Here is a 13,107-nt window from a genome sequence, read left to right on the forward strand (position 1 = left end):
ATAAATAATTAGCTTTCCCCTTAAATGAAAACAAATTCACCAAAATAATGCTTCACCCAATCTACTAAACTCTCTTTTGAAAGATATAAGAAAAAGTAACTAATGACGATTGTAGAAAGTATAACAGAAATGGTGGCTAGATGTCAAAGAACAAAATTTTAAGTAATCTGAGCTCTTAATATTTCCCACAAGTGTAACAAATGTGAAATATTACAAAGGCACATGATGAATCTCACCAAACCACAACCTAATTCTTCAACAGGAGAGACTGCTTACTGCTCATCCTTGTCTTTAGCTCCATGCTTCAAAATCCTTGTGAATTCAATGTAGTCAAACATGCCACCCTTAATAGGAGCCTCTCGGTACATTTCATCCACCTAAAATAATTGGGAAAATTGTAAATTAATGTGAAATACAAGAGAATATTTGGGGATAATATGTAAAATGTTTTACTTACATCTTCATCTGAAAAACGGTCACCCATACTGATTAACAGTTCCCGGAGACGTTCTTCATGAATGACACCTTGATTCTCTTCATCAAAGCAGCCGAAGGCATTCTTGATAACATCCTCGGGGTCAGTGCCCTGAAGCCGCTCACCAAAGAGAGTTAAAAACATGGTGAAGTTTATAGGGCCAGGAGCTTCATTCATCATCTGATCTAAATAATCATCAGTAGGGTTCTTGCCTGTGTAAAAGAGATAGAAATATATTTTTAAAATAGATCATAGAAAAGAGTCTGCAAGCAGAATTGAATATAATGATAAAAATCGGCGATAATTAGCATAAAAGAGCTATACATACCAAGAGATGCCAGCATATCATGAAGATCTTCTTTGTCAACAAAACCATCTCGGTTCTGGTCAATCATATTGAAAGCTTCTTTGAATTCCTGAATCTGTGCCTGATCAAACATAGCAAAGACATTGGAAGTGGCACGCTGGGCGCGCTTCTTGGTGGTAGCCCGACGGGTTGCAGTCTTTCTGGACGACATCTTTGGTTCTGTTTCTGGATCAAGGAAAAAATCAGAAATATTGTTAAGTGAAAACTTTAAAGATAATAACAGACGTTTACTTGAAACAGTTAAATTTGTATGTCATCTCCGTAAACATGACTAACCTAACAAATTTAACTTTGAAATAAAAATGACGTAATACAGAGAGAGCATGGACACGGTAATCAGTATACTAAAAAAACACATTCCAGTAACGGTAGCAGGAGACAAAAGCAGATAAAACTTTTTATTTTTTGTTGTTTTAAAACAAGAAAGGCAAAGCCTGACAAATGATGTGTCAGAACTCAATGGGCGATTAGAATCCTGCATATTTACCACAGAAATAATAGAATCTAAACATGGAATTTTTAAAATAAAAGCCATAGCAATGTTCAATAAACCGTCAAATACATTTATCAGGGGTTACTTTCTTTAAATAACACAAAGGCTGGGAACATCTGCTGGTTATGGGATCAAACACTGGTAAGACTTAGAGACTTTGGATTCAAAAATAACGGATTCTGCTCTAAGTTCTAGGTGTATCTCAAAAACCATGACACAAATCTGTGCTCACAAACACTAGAAAACCGATTAATTTGCGTCAAATAACGAAAATCTCACCTTTCGGTGTCTGGGACGAACGTACTGAGCGGATACCTCACGAATGATTCACTCACAAGCACAAACAAATGCCCAACCACACCCCGCCGCTAGCGCACTCTGGTGGGCTGATATGTAGGATGTAGGTCAACGCCGAGCGCCAGATGGGGAGTAACGACAAAATTCAAAGAAAGTTCACGACATTTTGGGGGTTCTATCGAGAGCTATACGCCTACGGATGGCGAAGTACTACGTTCAGAACTTTTAATTCTCGTTTAAAGTCTCTGATCTGCTGCAGCCATCGTAATGGGGTACAGGGTGGGGACTAGGGGGTTTCGGTCGAGAATCCCTTATAAGGCAACACGAGACACCATGGAGACTCCCAATAAGGAGTCATTTCTCCTCTGAGAATGACGTCACTAATTTCCCTCTCGTACGGGCCTCTCTCGATGTTTCACTCGTTTTACTGGTAAGACTTTGACATTGGAATTTCACTTTGTTTTTAAGACATCTAGGACTTGCGGCGCGATTCATCTTCCTCAAAGGGAAGTACTACGTAGTGACCACATAGTGATCATGCCACACTTGAAACTTGAAGTGATAAATTTATCAATGAGCCAAAGGCAATTTATTACTGTTTAAGAAAGGACTAAGGTGGTGGTGGTGCTGAAATATAATGTAATGCTGTGACATGTTCTAGCTCCATAACAATGATTTTGTCTATACAACGTGTGTGAGTGGGGTTGGAAAAAAAGACAATAAGTAAGTACAAATACACTGATTTATTGATTGATTGGCTAAAAACTACTTTCCATAGCTTTGCCTGAATCTTCAGGGTTGCTTTACCACATCACTATCTAGGAAAATATAATATCAGTTGTTTTTACAAATTGATCATGGTCCCAGGGGTAAAGATGACATTCAAATTTTCCCTGATGTTATTAGTTAGATCACCACTCATTGCAGGCAGATAATTATGAATAAGTGAAAACCCAGAAATTACTCTATCAAAAATAAGGATATCACTGAATAGTAATAACTTTACTGACCAGAAAAGGGTTTCTGATCATTATTTCATACCAAAATCTTTTGAAAAGTAAAATTAATTAGCCTTAGCAGGCACATATAGGTAGATACAATCACACAATTTTCAGAAACTGGAAAGTCACCTCTTCCACTTACCTGCCTCCATTTAATCACAAATGTTGGTGATACCATATTGTACATTACATTATAATAGAAGTCTAAATAACTTTCTAACAATATTTATCACAAAGTAAATAATTTACAAACATGTTCATGACATGACAGATTGGTACAGTATCTTTCTGTACAAAAGAAATCAGTTCTTTTACATAATTGGTCTATGAAAATTAACAGAGATTCAGTAAGGAGTATTCAATTAACACAAATCAAAAAAACAAAACAATCTTTTTTCAGGGGGTGTTGGTGATGAGAAAATGGGTCACAATTAGCACTGCATAATCAAATGTTTATAAGAGTTACACTTTCAATAAAGAGCATGAAAGAATAAAACCATCACGTCAGTCAGGTCTCTTCCTGGAAAAGAAGAGGCAGGTGAATAGTCACTAAAGAACAAAAACTTTTGATATGATTTGTACTTTACTCAAACCTGAGCATTCAAAATTAAATTTATCACTCATATCAAAATTTGGGAATTCATTATTGTATTACAACTAACCAGAATAAATAGCATGCATACAAATATGTAAGACAATATGAGTGGACCAACTGATAAATTTTCAAAAAAATTAGCCCAAACACAGAAAAAACAGCACAAATGACTCTGCAGGCATGCATCCAATGTCTATGGAGAAAGATACCATTCATTTAAAAATCACAAAGTGCAAAAGGTGTGGATTTTGCTTCATATGTACAGAAATGCAGGTAATTGCCACACTTCATTGTCACAAACAATAAAGCAAGGGACTATGTATTTGACACATAACACAAACATTTTTCACATATAGGCTAAATACGTACTAAATACTTTGTACATTTAAGTAAAAAGATATATATATTTACAAAATGGCAATTTATAAAAAAGATTCTTTTAACAAATAACTCGTACAATGATGTATATCCTGGATGAGTTATATAATGACATTAGTCCAACAGCCAGCACAAGAACACACCTCCAAACATATAAAAGATCACTTCTTGGCAGCATTTGAATTTTGTGACCAACAATGTGTATGTTACAATAATGAGATCTTGATGCACCAAAAAACTGAGAGCACAAAAGTAATAATTAAGTCATAATTTACAACCTACAATAATGCTGTCTTATGGTGCACACAAAGTAGAAAAAAGATATTTAAAAAAAAGGCTAACTACATTTTAGTATGCAGAAGCACCTAAGTCGGTTGTCATAGAAAACAATTGAGCACTTTCACTAGCACACAACAAAAATAAATAGATACGATAAAATTTTAATAGGTGCACTGTTTGGATTGGATTGGTCACCGAAAAACATACATACATAAAGGCACTAAAATGGCAGTAGTACTAACTCAAATGTATCAATAAATACAACATTCCTTTTCAGAAAGGAAGAGAGAATACATGAGCCAGTCTTTGTTAGTCGTCTTCATTTTCAGTCATGGCTTAAAAATTTTCTCATTAAAATATTCTAAATGCTTCATGGCAAAGGTCGAGTGTCTGCTTCACTCTTTTCCATGTTTGTACAAGTCTTTCTACTTTGGCATGTTCTCAGCACATCTCAGTACATCATCACATCAGTCCTAGATATAAATAGCTTCAGACTTGGGGTGTTGACTGGACTGCGGGCACGCATTGGGACTGGATATTCCCTCCGACCAGTCCGAGTTGGACAAGGGGGAGGAAGAGGACCAGTTCCACGGTGACTCGGGTGAGGGCGTAGGGAAGTTCTCAGGAGCCTGGATTTGCGGCTGGTGCTGAGGCGTTCCGTCTGGCCCTAGGTGAGCAGAGTGCTGAGAGGGAGGTGTTAGGTACTGCGGGTAAAAATTCGAACCCTGTTGTTGCTGCTGCTGTTGCTGTTGTAAACTTTGCTGTTGCTGCTGCTGTTGCAGCTGCTGGCTCTGCGACTGTAGGCTGTACGCCCCCAGCTCGAAGTCGAAGCTCACCGGTTGCTGGTTGCCAGTAGGGCCACCATGCTTCTGGTGCGTCGCCGCGCGCATGGCCGCGTAGTGCGTAGGCGAGGTGGGCAGCGACGGTCGTGACTTGGTGGGCGAGGGGGAGCTGAGGTAGCTGCCGGGCGACAGGCTCATGTTAATACTGTGGGGCGGGCTCTGGTTGTTGGAGTAGGGCGGCGAGAGCGTGTTGGGGTGCAGCTGCAGCTGCTGCGGCTGGCCCAGCGTCAGGGGGAGCGACGCCTGGCGGCCGTGGGGCGGCAGGCCGAGCGTCGTCTGCTGGTCGTGAAAGTTGGTCAGACCGTAGGGACCTGGAATAACAGATAAAGGGTTAGTGACGGTTGGTGTGGCTTGCAGATCATGCCAAGGAATGGCATGTGAGGAACTCTCGTTTCCAGACGAAACGGGGAAAGACACTCACCACTGTAGTGATCTAAAGCTTCGGCTCGGTCCAACTGGTCCAGCTGGTGCAGAGGTTTGAAGCTGTCTTCATAGCTCGGCGGCTGCTTGACCGGCCCGCTTAGTAGACTACCGTAGATCTGCCCACTTTCATAGTCTGGCAGGCCGGGGGACTCCCCCGGTGACAAGGCTAGTACACTCTCTACACTGCGAATTCCCTGGTCCTGTGGAAGGAAATAAATACCAGTTACAAGACTGGCAATATCAAAACAAAAGCCAAAATTATTTTTAGGGGTGAGTTACTGACCATGTTGTGGGATGGACTGGGTTTCTTTTTCTTGACACTAGGTTTCCTTCTAACAGCTGTGCCGTTATTATTGTCCATGTCAGGACTTGTTGGATTATTTGTAGGGCCATTGCCATGCATTGATGATTTTGGCCTCTTCTTTGACTTGGTAGGTTTAGACCCAATCACAGTTGGCTGGGTGATAAGCGGATGCTGTCCTGGAGAAGCTGTGAAGGGAAGGAGAGCTGTGTTAACAACAGAAATAGCTTAGGACTTAACTGCAGTAGAGGTGTGGTGAAAAGTTAAAAGAAAAAATCATAATGTAGAACTTACCATCAGCACCCACTAATGGGCCACTTGAAATAACTGAAACAGGGTGTGGACTTCTAGGTACATGATCGTTGAGTAGTCTCACGATGTCATGATGTAACCGTTCACTAGCCACATCCCTTGGCAATCTGTCCATGTGATCTGTGATTTCCCTATTAGCAAAGTTGTCCAGCAATGCTCTGCTTGCCTCATAACTGCCTTCACGGGCAGCCAGGAATAATGGTGTTTCTTCCTATAAGGCAATGGAATTGTTTTTACAAAATTAATGATGTTTTTCAATAACCAATCTTTAACTCACACAAAAGCAGAGGAATGTATTTTACCTTCTCATCCTGTGCATCTCTATTGGCACCATGTGCCAACAAAATGTTGACAGCGTCGACATTATTGACTGCAGCCGCCCAATGAAGAGCAGTTTTGCCAGAGTTGTCGGCTGCGTTGATATCAGCGTCAGCGTTGATGAGATCTTCCACCATACCCTCAATCGCAAGCCGAGCGGCGAGAATCAACGGAGTCGTTCCATCATGCATACGGGCGTTCAGATTGGTAGCGCGGTTGCGGAGAAGGATCTGCAAAAGTATTTAAATACAATATTTAGATGTGTGTTCTGGGAATGGAGAAAAGATTACATTTAATCACAAATGCGGTGTTTCCACAAAGAACATTTCCCTAGCCGACTCGACGCCCGACGCCAGTGGAAGCGCCTGCAACGCGCAGGGTAGGCTAACCCGCCAGCCAGCTGTGTGGAGACGGCGGCCCGCCCTGAACACCCAACAAGGGCTGGGGCAAGACAGCGTTTGGAGCCAAATGTTTCCCCAAGTCAGCTCGGGGAACGTTCGTTGTGGGGGCACCAGCTGTGACGCAAAATACGCACCTGGAACACTCCCATGGCATCTGCTGCCACTGCAGCGTGGAGAGGGGTGCGTCCAGTGTTGTCCTGGGCGTTGGCATCAGCGCCAGCGTCCAGCAGTCTTTTGGCAGCGTCAGCCCGCGCGTACCTGGCCGCCAGGTGCAGAGGGGACTCGCCAGTCTTGTCCATGGCAGCGTTGAGGTCGGCACCTTGGGCGACCAAGTCAGCAATGGCCTGGCAGCTGTTCTCGTCGTCTTCCTCTTCGCCAGTGTCCAGTCCGCCTCCACGAACAGCAGCCACCATGAGAGGAGTCATACCGCAAGGCCCGCGCACATCCACATCACAGGTGTTGTCCTAAAAAGGGCGGAGGGAAGATGTTAGCAAGGGAACGAATAGGTAGGAATACAAAGTGTTGATGAACACGTGGAGGAAAAATGTACTAACCAAGGGTGGAGTCATAATGCCGGGATCAGGACGGCGAATGTCGGCAGCATCTAGGTGTTGTTGGGACCACATTCGAGGTTCAGCCTCCTCATAATCGGTTACAACTGTGTGGTCCGATGCGTAGCCGCCGCCCATGTCTGCACCGCGCATTCTCTTGGGAGGCGGCAGGTCACTTTCGTCATCAGACCAGTGGCTCTGAGCCATCATGTTGCTCATTCCTCCCATGCTTCCACACGAAGCGCCCATGCCGTGAGGGGGAAGTTCCATGTCAATGCAGCCCATCGAAGCCTGTTTGCTGAGGTTGCGCATTTCCTGGCCATCCGGTCCTCGGCGTCTGGACCGTCTACGTGGTCCACTGTTGTTACGCAGGAAACCTTCGGGGAACCAAGTGATGCCCGCAGCCCTCTTGCGTTGGGCTGTGACCAAAACTCCAATAAGCAGACCACTGAGTGCTACTAGCATCACTCCCACCATTACATATTTAGCATTTGTTGGAGCACCAGTGTTATCTTCATCATCGGGTGGTATCCTCTGTACTTGATAAATAGGGAAAGCTTGGGATAAAGACATCTTTGAAGCCTTGGCAGCAAGGAACTCGGCAGCTTCAGTGGCAGATGAAAAACATTCTGTCTCTTCAGATGAAAGACAACGCCTGTTATCTAGCTCCAAGTACGCAATAACTCCAGACCGAATATTTGAGCCTCCTGCCAGTGGCTGCAGGTTCCAGGGATAAATCATATCATTGCCCATGTCATCTTGCTTCACTCTCACAGTTGTCTGAAGCTCATGACCCAGTAGACGCAAGAATGGAATAAGATTCGAGCGGAAGGAGTGCATATCCATACTCAGAATGATGGAGAAAGCACCATCTGCTAGTTTGGGTGAATCCTTCTCACAATCCATTCCATCCCAGTTGCACTCAGCAGTGTTGCACCGTTCATCACAAATTCCATTGGCATATCGTTTTTGACAGAAGGCATCATAGAGAGGACTGCAGGGTTCAAACAACCGTCCACAATCATAGCCATCAAACAAGCAGCCAGGATTGTTGCAAATAGGATCACAATGGTTGTTGGCAAATACTTGAGAACATCTTGTTGGGGTTGAGCAGTTGCGCCATGGGTCAATACCAAGTGAGCAGTCATTTCCATCAAACCGGCAGGCATATGTATTGCATTCTTGATCACATTTTCTGTTACCAGCCTTCTCTTCGCAACCATTAGCAACACACTTGGCCTGTTCAATTTCCAGGTCCAAACTGGATACTTTGGGCTTTCCAATACGATAGATTCCTCCAGCAAACTTGGAATCGTACTTCTCACAGTTTTTACCAGCCCAGAAACGAGGACATTCACACAAGTAGTCTCCAATGTAATCTTGACAGGCTCCACCATTTTGACAAGGGTTGCTCTCACATTCATTGCGGTTGTCTACTTCACAGTGGTGTCCAGTTGATCCTGTGAATAGAAATTTTCAAAATTAAGCAATGATTGGGGGAAACCTTTTGATTGCGGCAATTAATTAATGTCTGAAGGAAATCCTACCTGGCAAACACTGACAAACATATCCTCTACCATCTGCACGACAGACTCCACCATTTTGACAGGGATTGGAGTCACAGTCATACCCAAAGAATTCACAGTTCATGCCTGAATAACCATCCGGACACTGACAAGTGTGACCAGTTTGATGTTGTCTACACACTCCACCATTTTGGCATGGAGAACTTCCACAGAAGTTAACCTGGATTGACAAATAAATAATAGCAAATTAGTTTTCAAGAACAAAAAACCAAACAAAAAAAAACATTGAACAAAACTCATATAACCACAGCAAACTTGAGCAGTAAACACTGACCTTTGCTTCACAATGGCGTCCCATGTAGCCTGGCTTACAGTTGCATGCATAATTGTTGACAAGTTGCACACAATCTTGAGTGCCAACCTCTGAACATGGGCTGGACAAACACTCATTGATGTCACCCTCACAACGTGGACCAACAAAGCCTGGTGGGCACCTACATTCAAACCCGCCCACTTTATCCACACAGGTACCGTTGTTGTGGCAGGCACCAGGCAGGCAATCGTCAAGATTGATTTCACAAATAATGCCCAAAGTTCCTGGTGGACAGCTGCAGCGGAACTTGTTGATAAAATCATGGCATGTGCCTCCATTCTGACAAGGGTTGGGCCGACAGTCATCCACGTTCAGCTCACAATTCTGCCCTTGGAAACCTTTAGCACACTGGCAACTGTAAGATCCTACTAGATCACGACAAGTGGCACCATTCTGACATGGAGCAGATTCACACTCGTTGATTTCTGTTTGACAGTAGCTTCCAGCATAGCCATCCAGACAGTGGCAACGATGACTGTTTCCAATGTTTTCACAGGTACCATTATTGCAAAGACGGTCAGCTTGTACACCTGGATAAACATGAGAAAATTGGGTATATTAATACAGTGCTTGCAATATGAGATAGAATCAAACAAAGCATGGACACTCGAATTAAGATAACTGACCTTTCCGGATTGCAGCGTCGTTGCAGGAGACCATCTCTACGTCGCAGACCTTGCCGGTCCATCCGGGGCCACACAGGCACTGGTAGTGGTTCTTGTCCTGGCGACAAGTTGCACCGTTTTCGCACGGTAAGCTGGCGCACCAGTCCACGTACGACTCGCAGTGCTTGCCCGTGTAGCCGTAGGGGCAGTGGCAGGTGTAGTACTTGATGTGATCGTTGCAGGTGCCGCCGTTGAGGCAGGGGTTCGAGTCGCACTCGTCGATGCGGTACTGGCAGTTGGAGCCCGTGTAGCCCGGCTGGCAGTGGCACGTGTACGAGTTGATGCCGTCGACGCACTTGCCTCCGTTCATGCAGCTCGACTCGGTGCAGTCCTCGTCGTTCGTTTGGCAGTTGGTGCCGGAGAAGCCGAGCGGGCAGGTGCACGTGTACGAGTTGACGTACTGGTTGCAGGTCGCGCCGTTGCGGCAGGGGTTGCTTGCGCACTCGTCCACGTCCACTTCGCAGTGCTTTCCGGTGAAGCCGTCAACGCAGAGGCAGTTGTAGTCGCCGATGCCGTCCAGGCAGGTGCCGCCGTTCTGGCAGGGGAAGGTGGCGCAGTCGTCCGTGTTGGTGAGGCAGTCCTGGCCCTCGAAGCCCTTGGTGCACAGGCAGACGTACGAACCGTTGGTGTTCTGGCAGGTGGCGCCGTTGCGGCACGGCGCGGACACGGCGCACTCGTCCACGTCCTCGTCGCAGAGGCGCCCCGAGTACCCCACGTCGCACATGCACGCGAAGTCCATGTAGTTGGCGGACGGCGTGCAGCGGGCTCCGTGGCGGCAGCGGTTGGGCGAGCAGGGGTCGAGGCGCTGCAGACAGTCGCGGCCAGTGTAGGGCAGCTCGCACACGCACTTGTACGCGTTCACCAGGTCGATGCAGGAGCCACCGTTGGCACACGGGCTGCTGGCGCACTCGTTGATGTTGGTCTCGCAGTTGGTGCCGGAGTAGCCGGGGACACAGGCGCAGCTGTAAGCGTTGAGGTGGTCGCTGCAGGTGCCGCCGTGCTGGCAAGGGTTGCTGGCGCACTCGTCCAGGTCCTGCTCGCAGCGCTTGCCGCCGTAGCCGCGCGGGCAGTGGCAGATGAACTGGTTGACGCCGTCCTCGCAGGTACCGCCGTTGAGGCACGGGTTGCTGGCGCACTCGTCCACGTCGCTGAGGCAGCGCGCGTCGTAGTAGCCCCGCGGGCACTCGCAGCGGAACGTACCGACCATGTCGACGCACACGCCGCCGTTGGCGCACGGGTTGCTGGCGCACTCGTTGATGTTGGTCTCGCAGTGGTTGCCCGTGAAGCCGGGCACGCAGTCGCACGAGTAGCGGTTGATGCCGTCCACGCACTTGGCGCCGTTGCGGCACGGGTTGCTGTAGCACTCGTTCACGTTGATCTCGCAGTTGGGGCCGGACGTGCCCGGGCGGCAGCGGCACTGGTAGCCGTTGATGAGGTCCTCGCAGTGGCCGCCGAACTGGCACGGGTTGGACTCGCACTCGTTCATCTGCGTCTGGCACAGGTAGCCGGTGAAGCCCGGGTGGCACTGGCAGGTGAACGAGTTCTCGCCGTCGATGCACTCGCCGCGGTGACACGGCGAGCTCTGGCAGTCGTTGATGTTGACCTCGCAGTTGGAGCCCGTGAAGCCCGGCGGGCAGTCGCACGTGTAGCCGGCCACGGCGTCGTAGCAGATGCCGCCGTTGCGGCACGGCGAGGACTTGCAGTCGTCGATGTTGGTCTGGCAGCGCGCGCCCGTGAAGCCGTTGGGGCAGACGCACCGGAAGCCGTTGATCATGTCGTTGCAGATGCCGCCGTTCATGCAGGGGTCCGACTGGCACTCGTCGATGTCGACCTCGCACTGCGTGCCGGTGAAGCCTGCGGGGCAGAAGGGACGCCGGCGGTCAGTGGGGTAGGCAACACGGCGGGGCGGAGCGCGCGGCGGGCAGGCGGGTGGCCTACCCCGCGCCTGCCCGCCCGCCTCGTCGCCGCTTCAAAACTTCCAACATCAAAACAACGAGGAAAATAACGCGCAGGCTTCGTCTCGATCGCAAGGCGAGCCGTCGAACACTAGTGTATATCTCACCTGGCATGCAGACGCAGCGGAAGGTGCCGGGGTCGTCGAGGCACGAGCCGTCGTTCTGGCAGGGGTGCGACTCGCACTCGTTGACGTTCGTCTCGCAGCGCGGCCCGGTGAAGCCCTGGGTGCAGTTGCAGGCGAACGAGCCCGGCGTGTTGACGCAGATGCCGTCGTGCTCGCAGGGCGAACCTGTGTGGGGCAGACAGAGAGAGAAACACGGCGTCGTTAGTATTAAGAAAGGTCTCGAGGGTGCAGGAGCAAGGAGAAAAACACACACCAAAGCGATACAGATGAGCGCAACAACAACGCGATCGCGCGCCGCCGCCCTACAAACGGCTCGCCATGACGCACTTCATGGAGCCCTCGCGGCCGGCCATGACGGCCCCTGCCCGTGGCGTGGCACACTCGCTGGTGCTCACTGGGCGCCCGGCGCGGCGATCACAGCGACAGATAAGTTAATGGCCCTTTTAATAGCGTGCATGCCCGTCCCGCCCCGGCCCCGCGGCCCGCGGCCCGCGCTCGCACACGGCTAGGCTCTGCGGACGCGACGCGGAGCCCGCGGAGCACACACAATGCCAGGCGCGCACCCTCGATCACATTTCGCTTGCCTCGCGGTCGGTCGGTTGGAAATGCGCTGCTGCTGCTGCTGCGCGCCCCGCGGCGGCGGCGGCGGCCCTGTGGCGGCCCTACCGGGACGAGTGGCTGCATCGCGGCGCAGGCAGAGGGTTCCCGATGCCCGCCCTACATGGCCTCTTCGCCTGCGCGCGTGCAGGACCGCGCTGCCGCCCCGCCACACACACAGACACACACACACGATTGGAGCGGCCGTCCATCATGACACATCCTTCATCGCGACCCGTCCGTCACCGCACAGATTGTCGTTCAGTTTTTATGTGTATTTTTTCTCCCCTCGGCGCAGTGCCCGCCGCGCCGCCGCCGCCCCGGGGCCCGCGCAGGACGCTATGGCCGCGACTGGTCCCGACCGACCCGACCGTCCGTCCGTGAGAAACGAATTAGCGAAGTTTGTCGTCCGTTTCCTTTGCCTTTCTCGGAGCACGCGCTACGGCCGAGCTTTTTCCGATCATTTAATACGCTCGCAAGCCTACGGCTGCCTTTGGCCGCGCAGCCCGCCCCGTTGTTGGCCTGGCGGCGCAGCAGCGTCGACCCAAACCGGTCGTCCTCTTCTCTCCGCCCCCTGGCCCGCGGCGGGTCCGGCCCCGGCCGAGCCGAGCGGAGACCGTTTCCACCCGAGCAAGCGAGCGGCGGCGGGCGCAGGTTGTTGTGTAGTCCTCCCGAGCCCGTGACTGCCGATCGGTCGCATCGAGGCACCCTTGCGCCCTGCTGCCGCCCCTGCCCGACCCGCCGCCCGTGACCGATCGTGACGGGCACAGGCGCAGGCCGCTGGGCTGGCGCAGTGTCTTATTATGCCGCCTGTGAGCCCGCCCCGCCCCGCC

General features: G+C 49.6%; 2 protein-coding genes across 3 annotated transcripts in view; both read right to left on the reverse strand.

The window, feature by feature from the left end:
- The window catches only part of LOC113204901 (myosin regulatory light chain sqh), a gene marked incomplete in the record, with an annotated part of 8,549 nt that extends 6,786 nt beyond the window's left edge, over positions 1-1,763 (reverse strand). Inside the window, 4 exon segments of the mRNA XM_026420278.2 lie at positions 1-377; positions 458-687; positions 804-1,007; positions 1,615-1,763. Coding sequence (XP_026276063.1) covers positions 273-377; positions 458-687; positions 804-993 — 525 coding nt within the window.
- A 593-nt stretch (positions 1,764-2,356) lies between these two features.
- LOC113204895 (neurogenic locus Notch protein) lies at positions 2,357-12,016 on the reverse strand. 2 transcript variants are annotated; one of them, XM_052272100.1, is made up of 12 exons: positions 11,931-12,016; positions 11,660-11,842; positions 9,559-11,451; positions 8,894-9,462; positions 8,581-8,779; positions 7,037-8,493; positions 6,617-6,946; positions 6,066-6,311; positions 5,746-5,974; positions 5,434-5,657; positions 5,149-5,350; positions 2,357-5,038 (listed from the first exon to the last, which is right to left on the reverse strand). In XM_052272100.1, the coding sequence occupies exons 2-12, from the start codon at positions 11,664-11,666 to the stop codon at positions 4,359-4,361; spliced, it is 6,036 nt and encodes a 2,011-aa protein (XP_052128060.1). In that variant the 5' UTR covers positions 11,667-11,842; positions 11,931-12,016; the 3' UTR covers positions 2,357-4,358. The 2 variants fall into 2 exon arrangements, with proteins under 2 accessions (XP_052128060.1, XP_052128061.1); XM_052272101.1 differs by having other exon boundaries at positions 5,434-5,639; positions 11,931-12,013.
- Between the last annotated feature and the right edge of the window lie 1,091 nt (positions 12,017-13,107).

This window comes from Frankliniella occidentalis, unplaced genomic scaffold, assembly GCF_000697945.3.
Source record: "Frankliniella occidentalis isolate FOCC.00 unplaced genomic scaffold, Focc_3.1 Scaffold187, whole genome shotgun sequence".
NCBI lineage: Eukaryota > Metazoa > Arthropoda > Insecta > Thysanoptera > Thripidae > Frankliniella > Frankliniella occidentalis.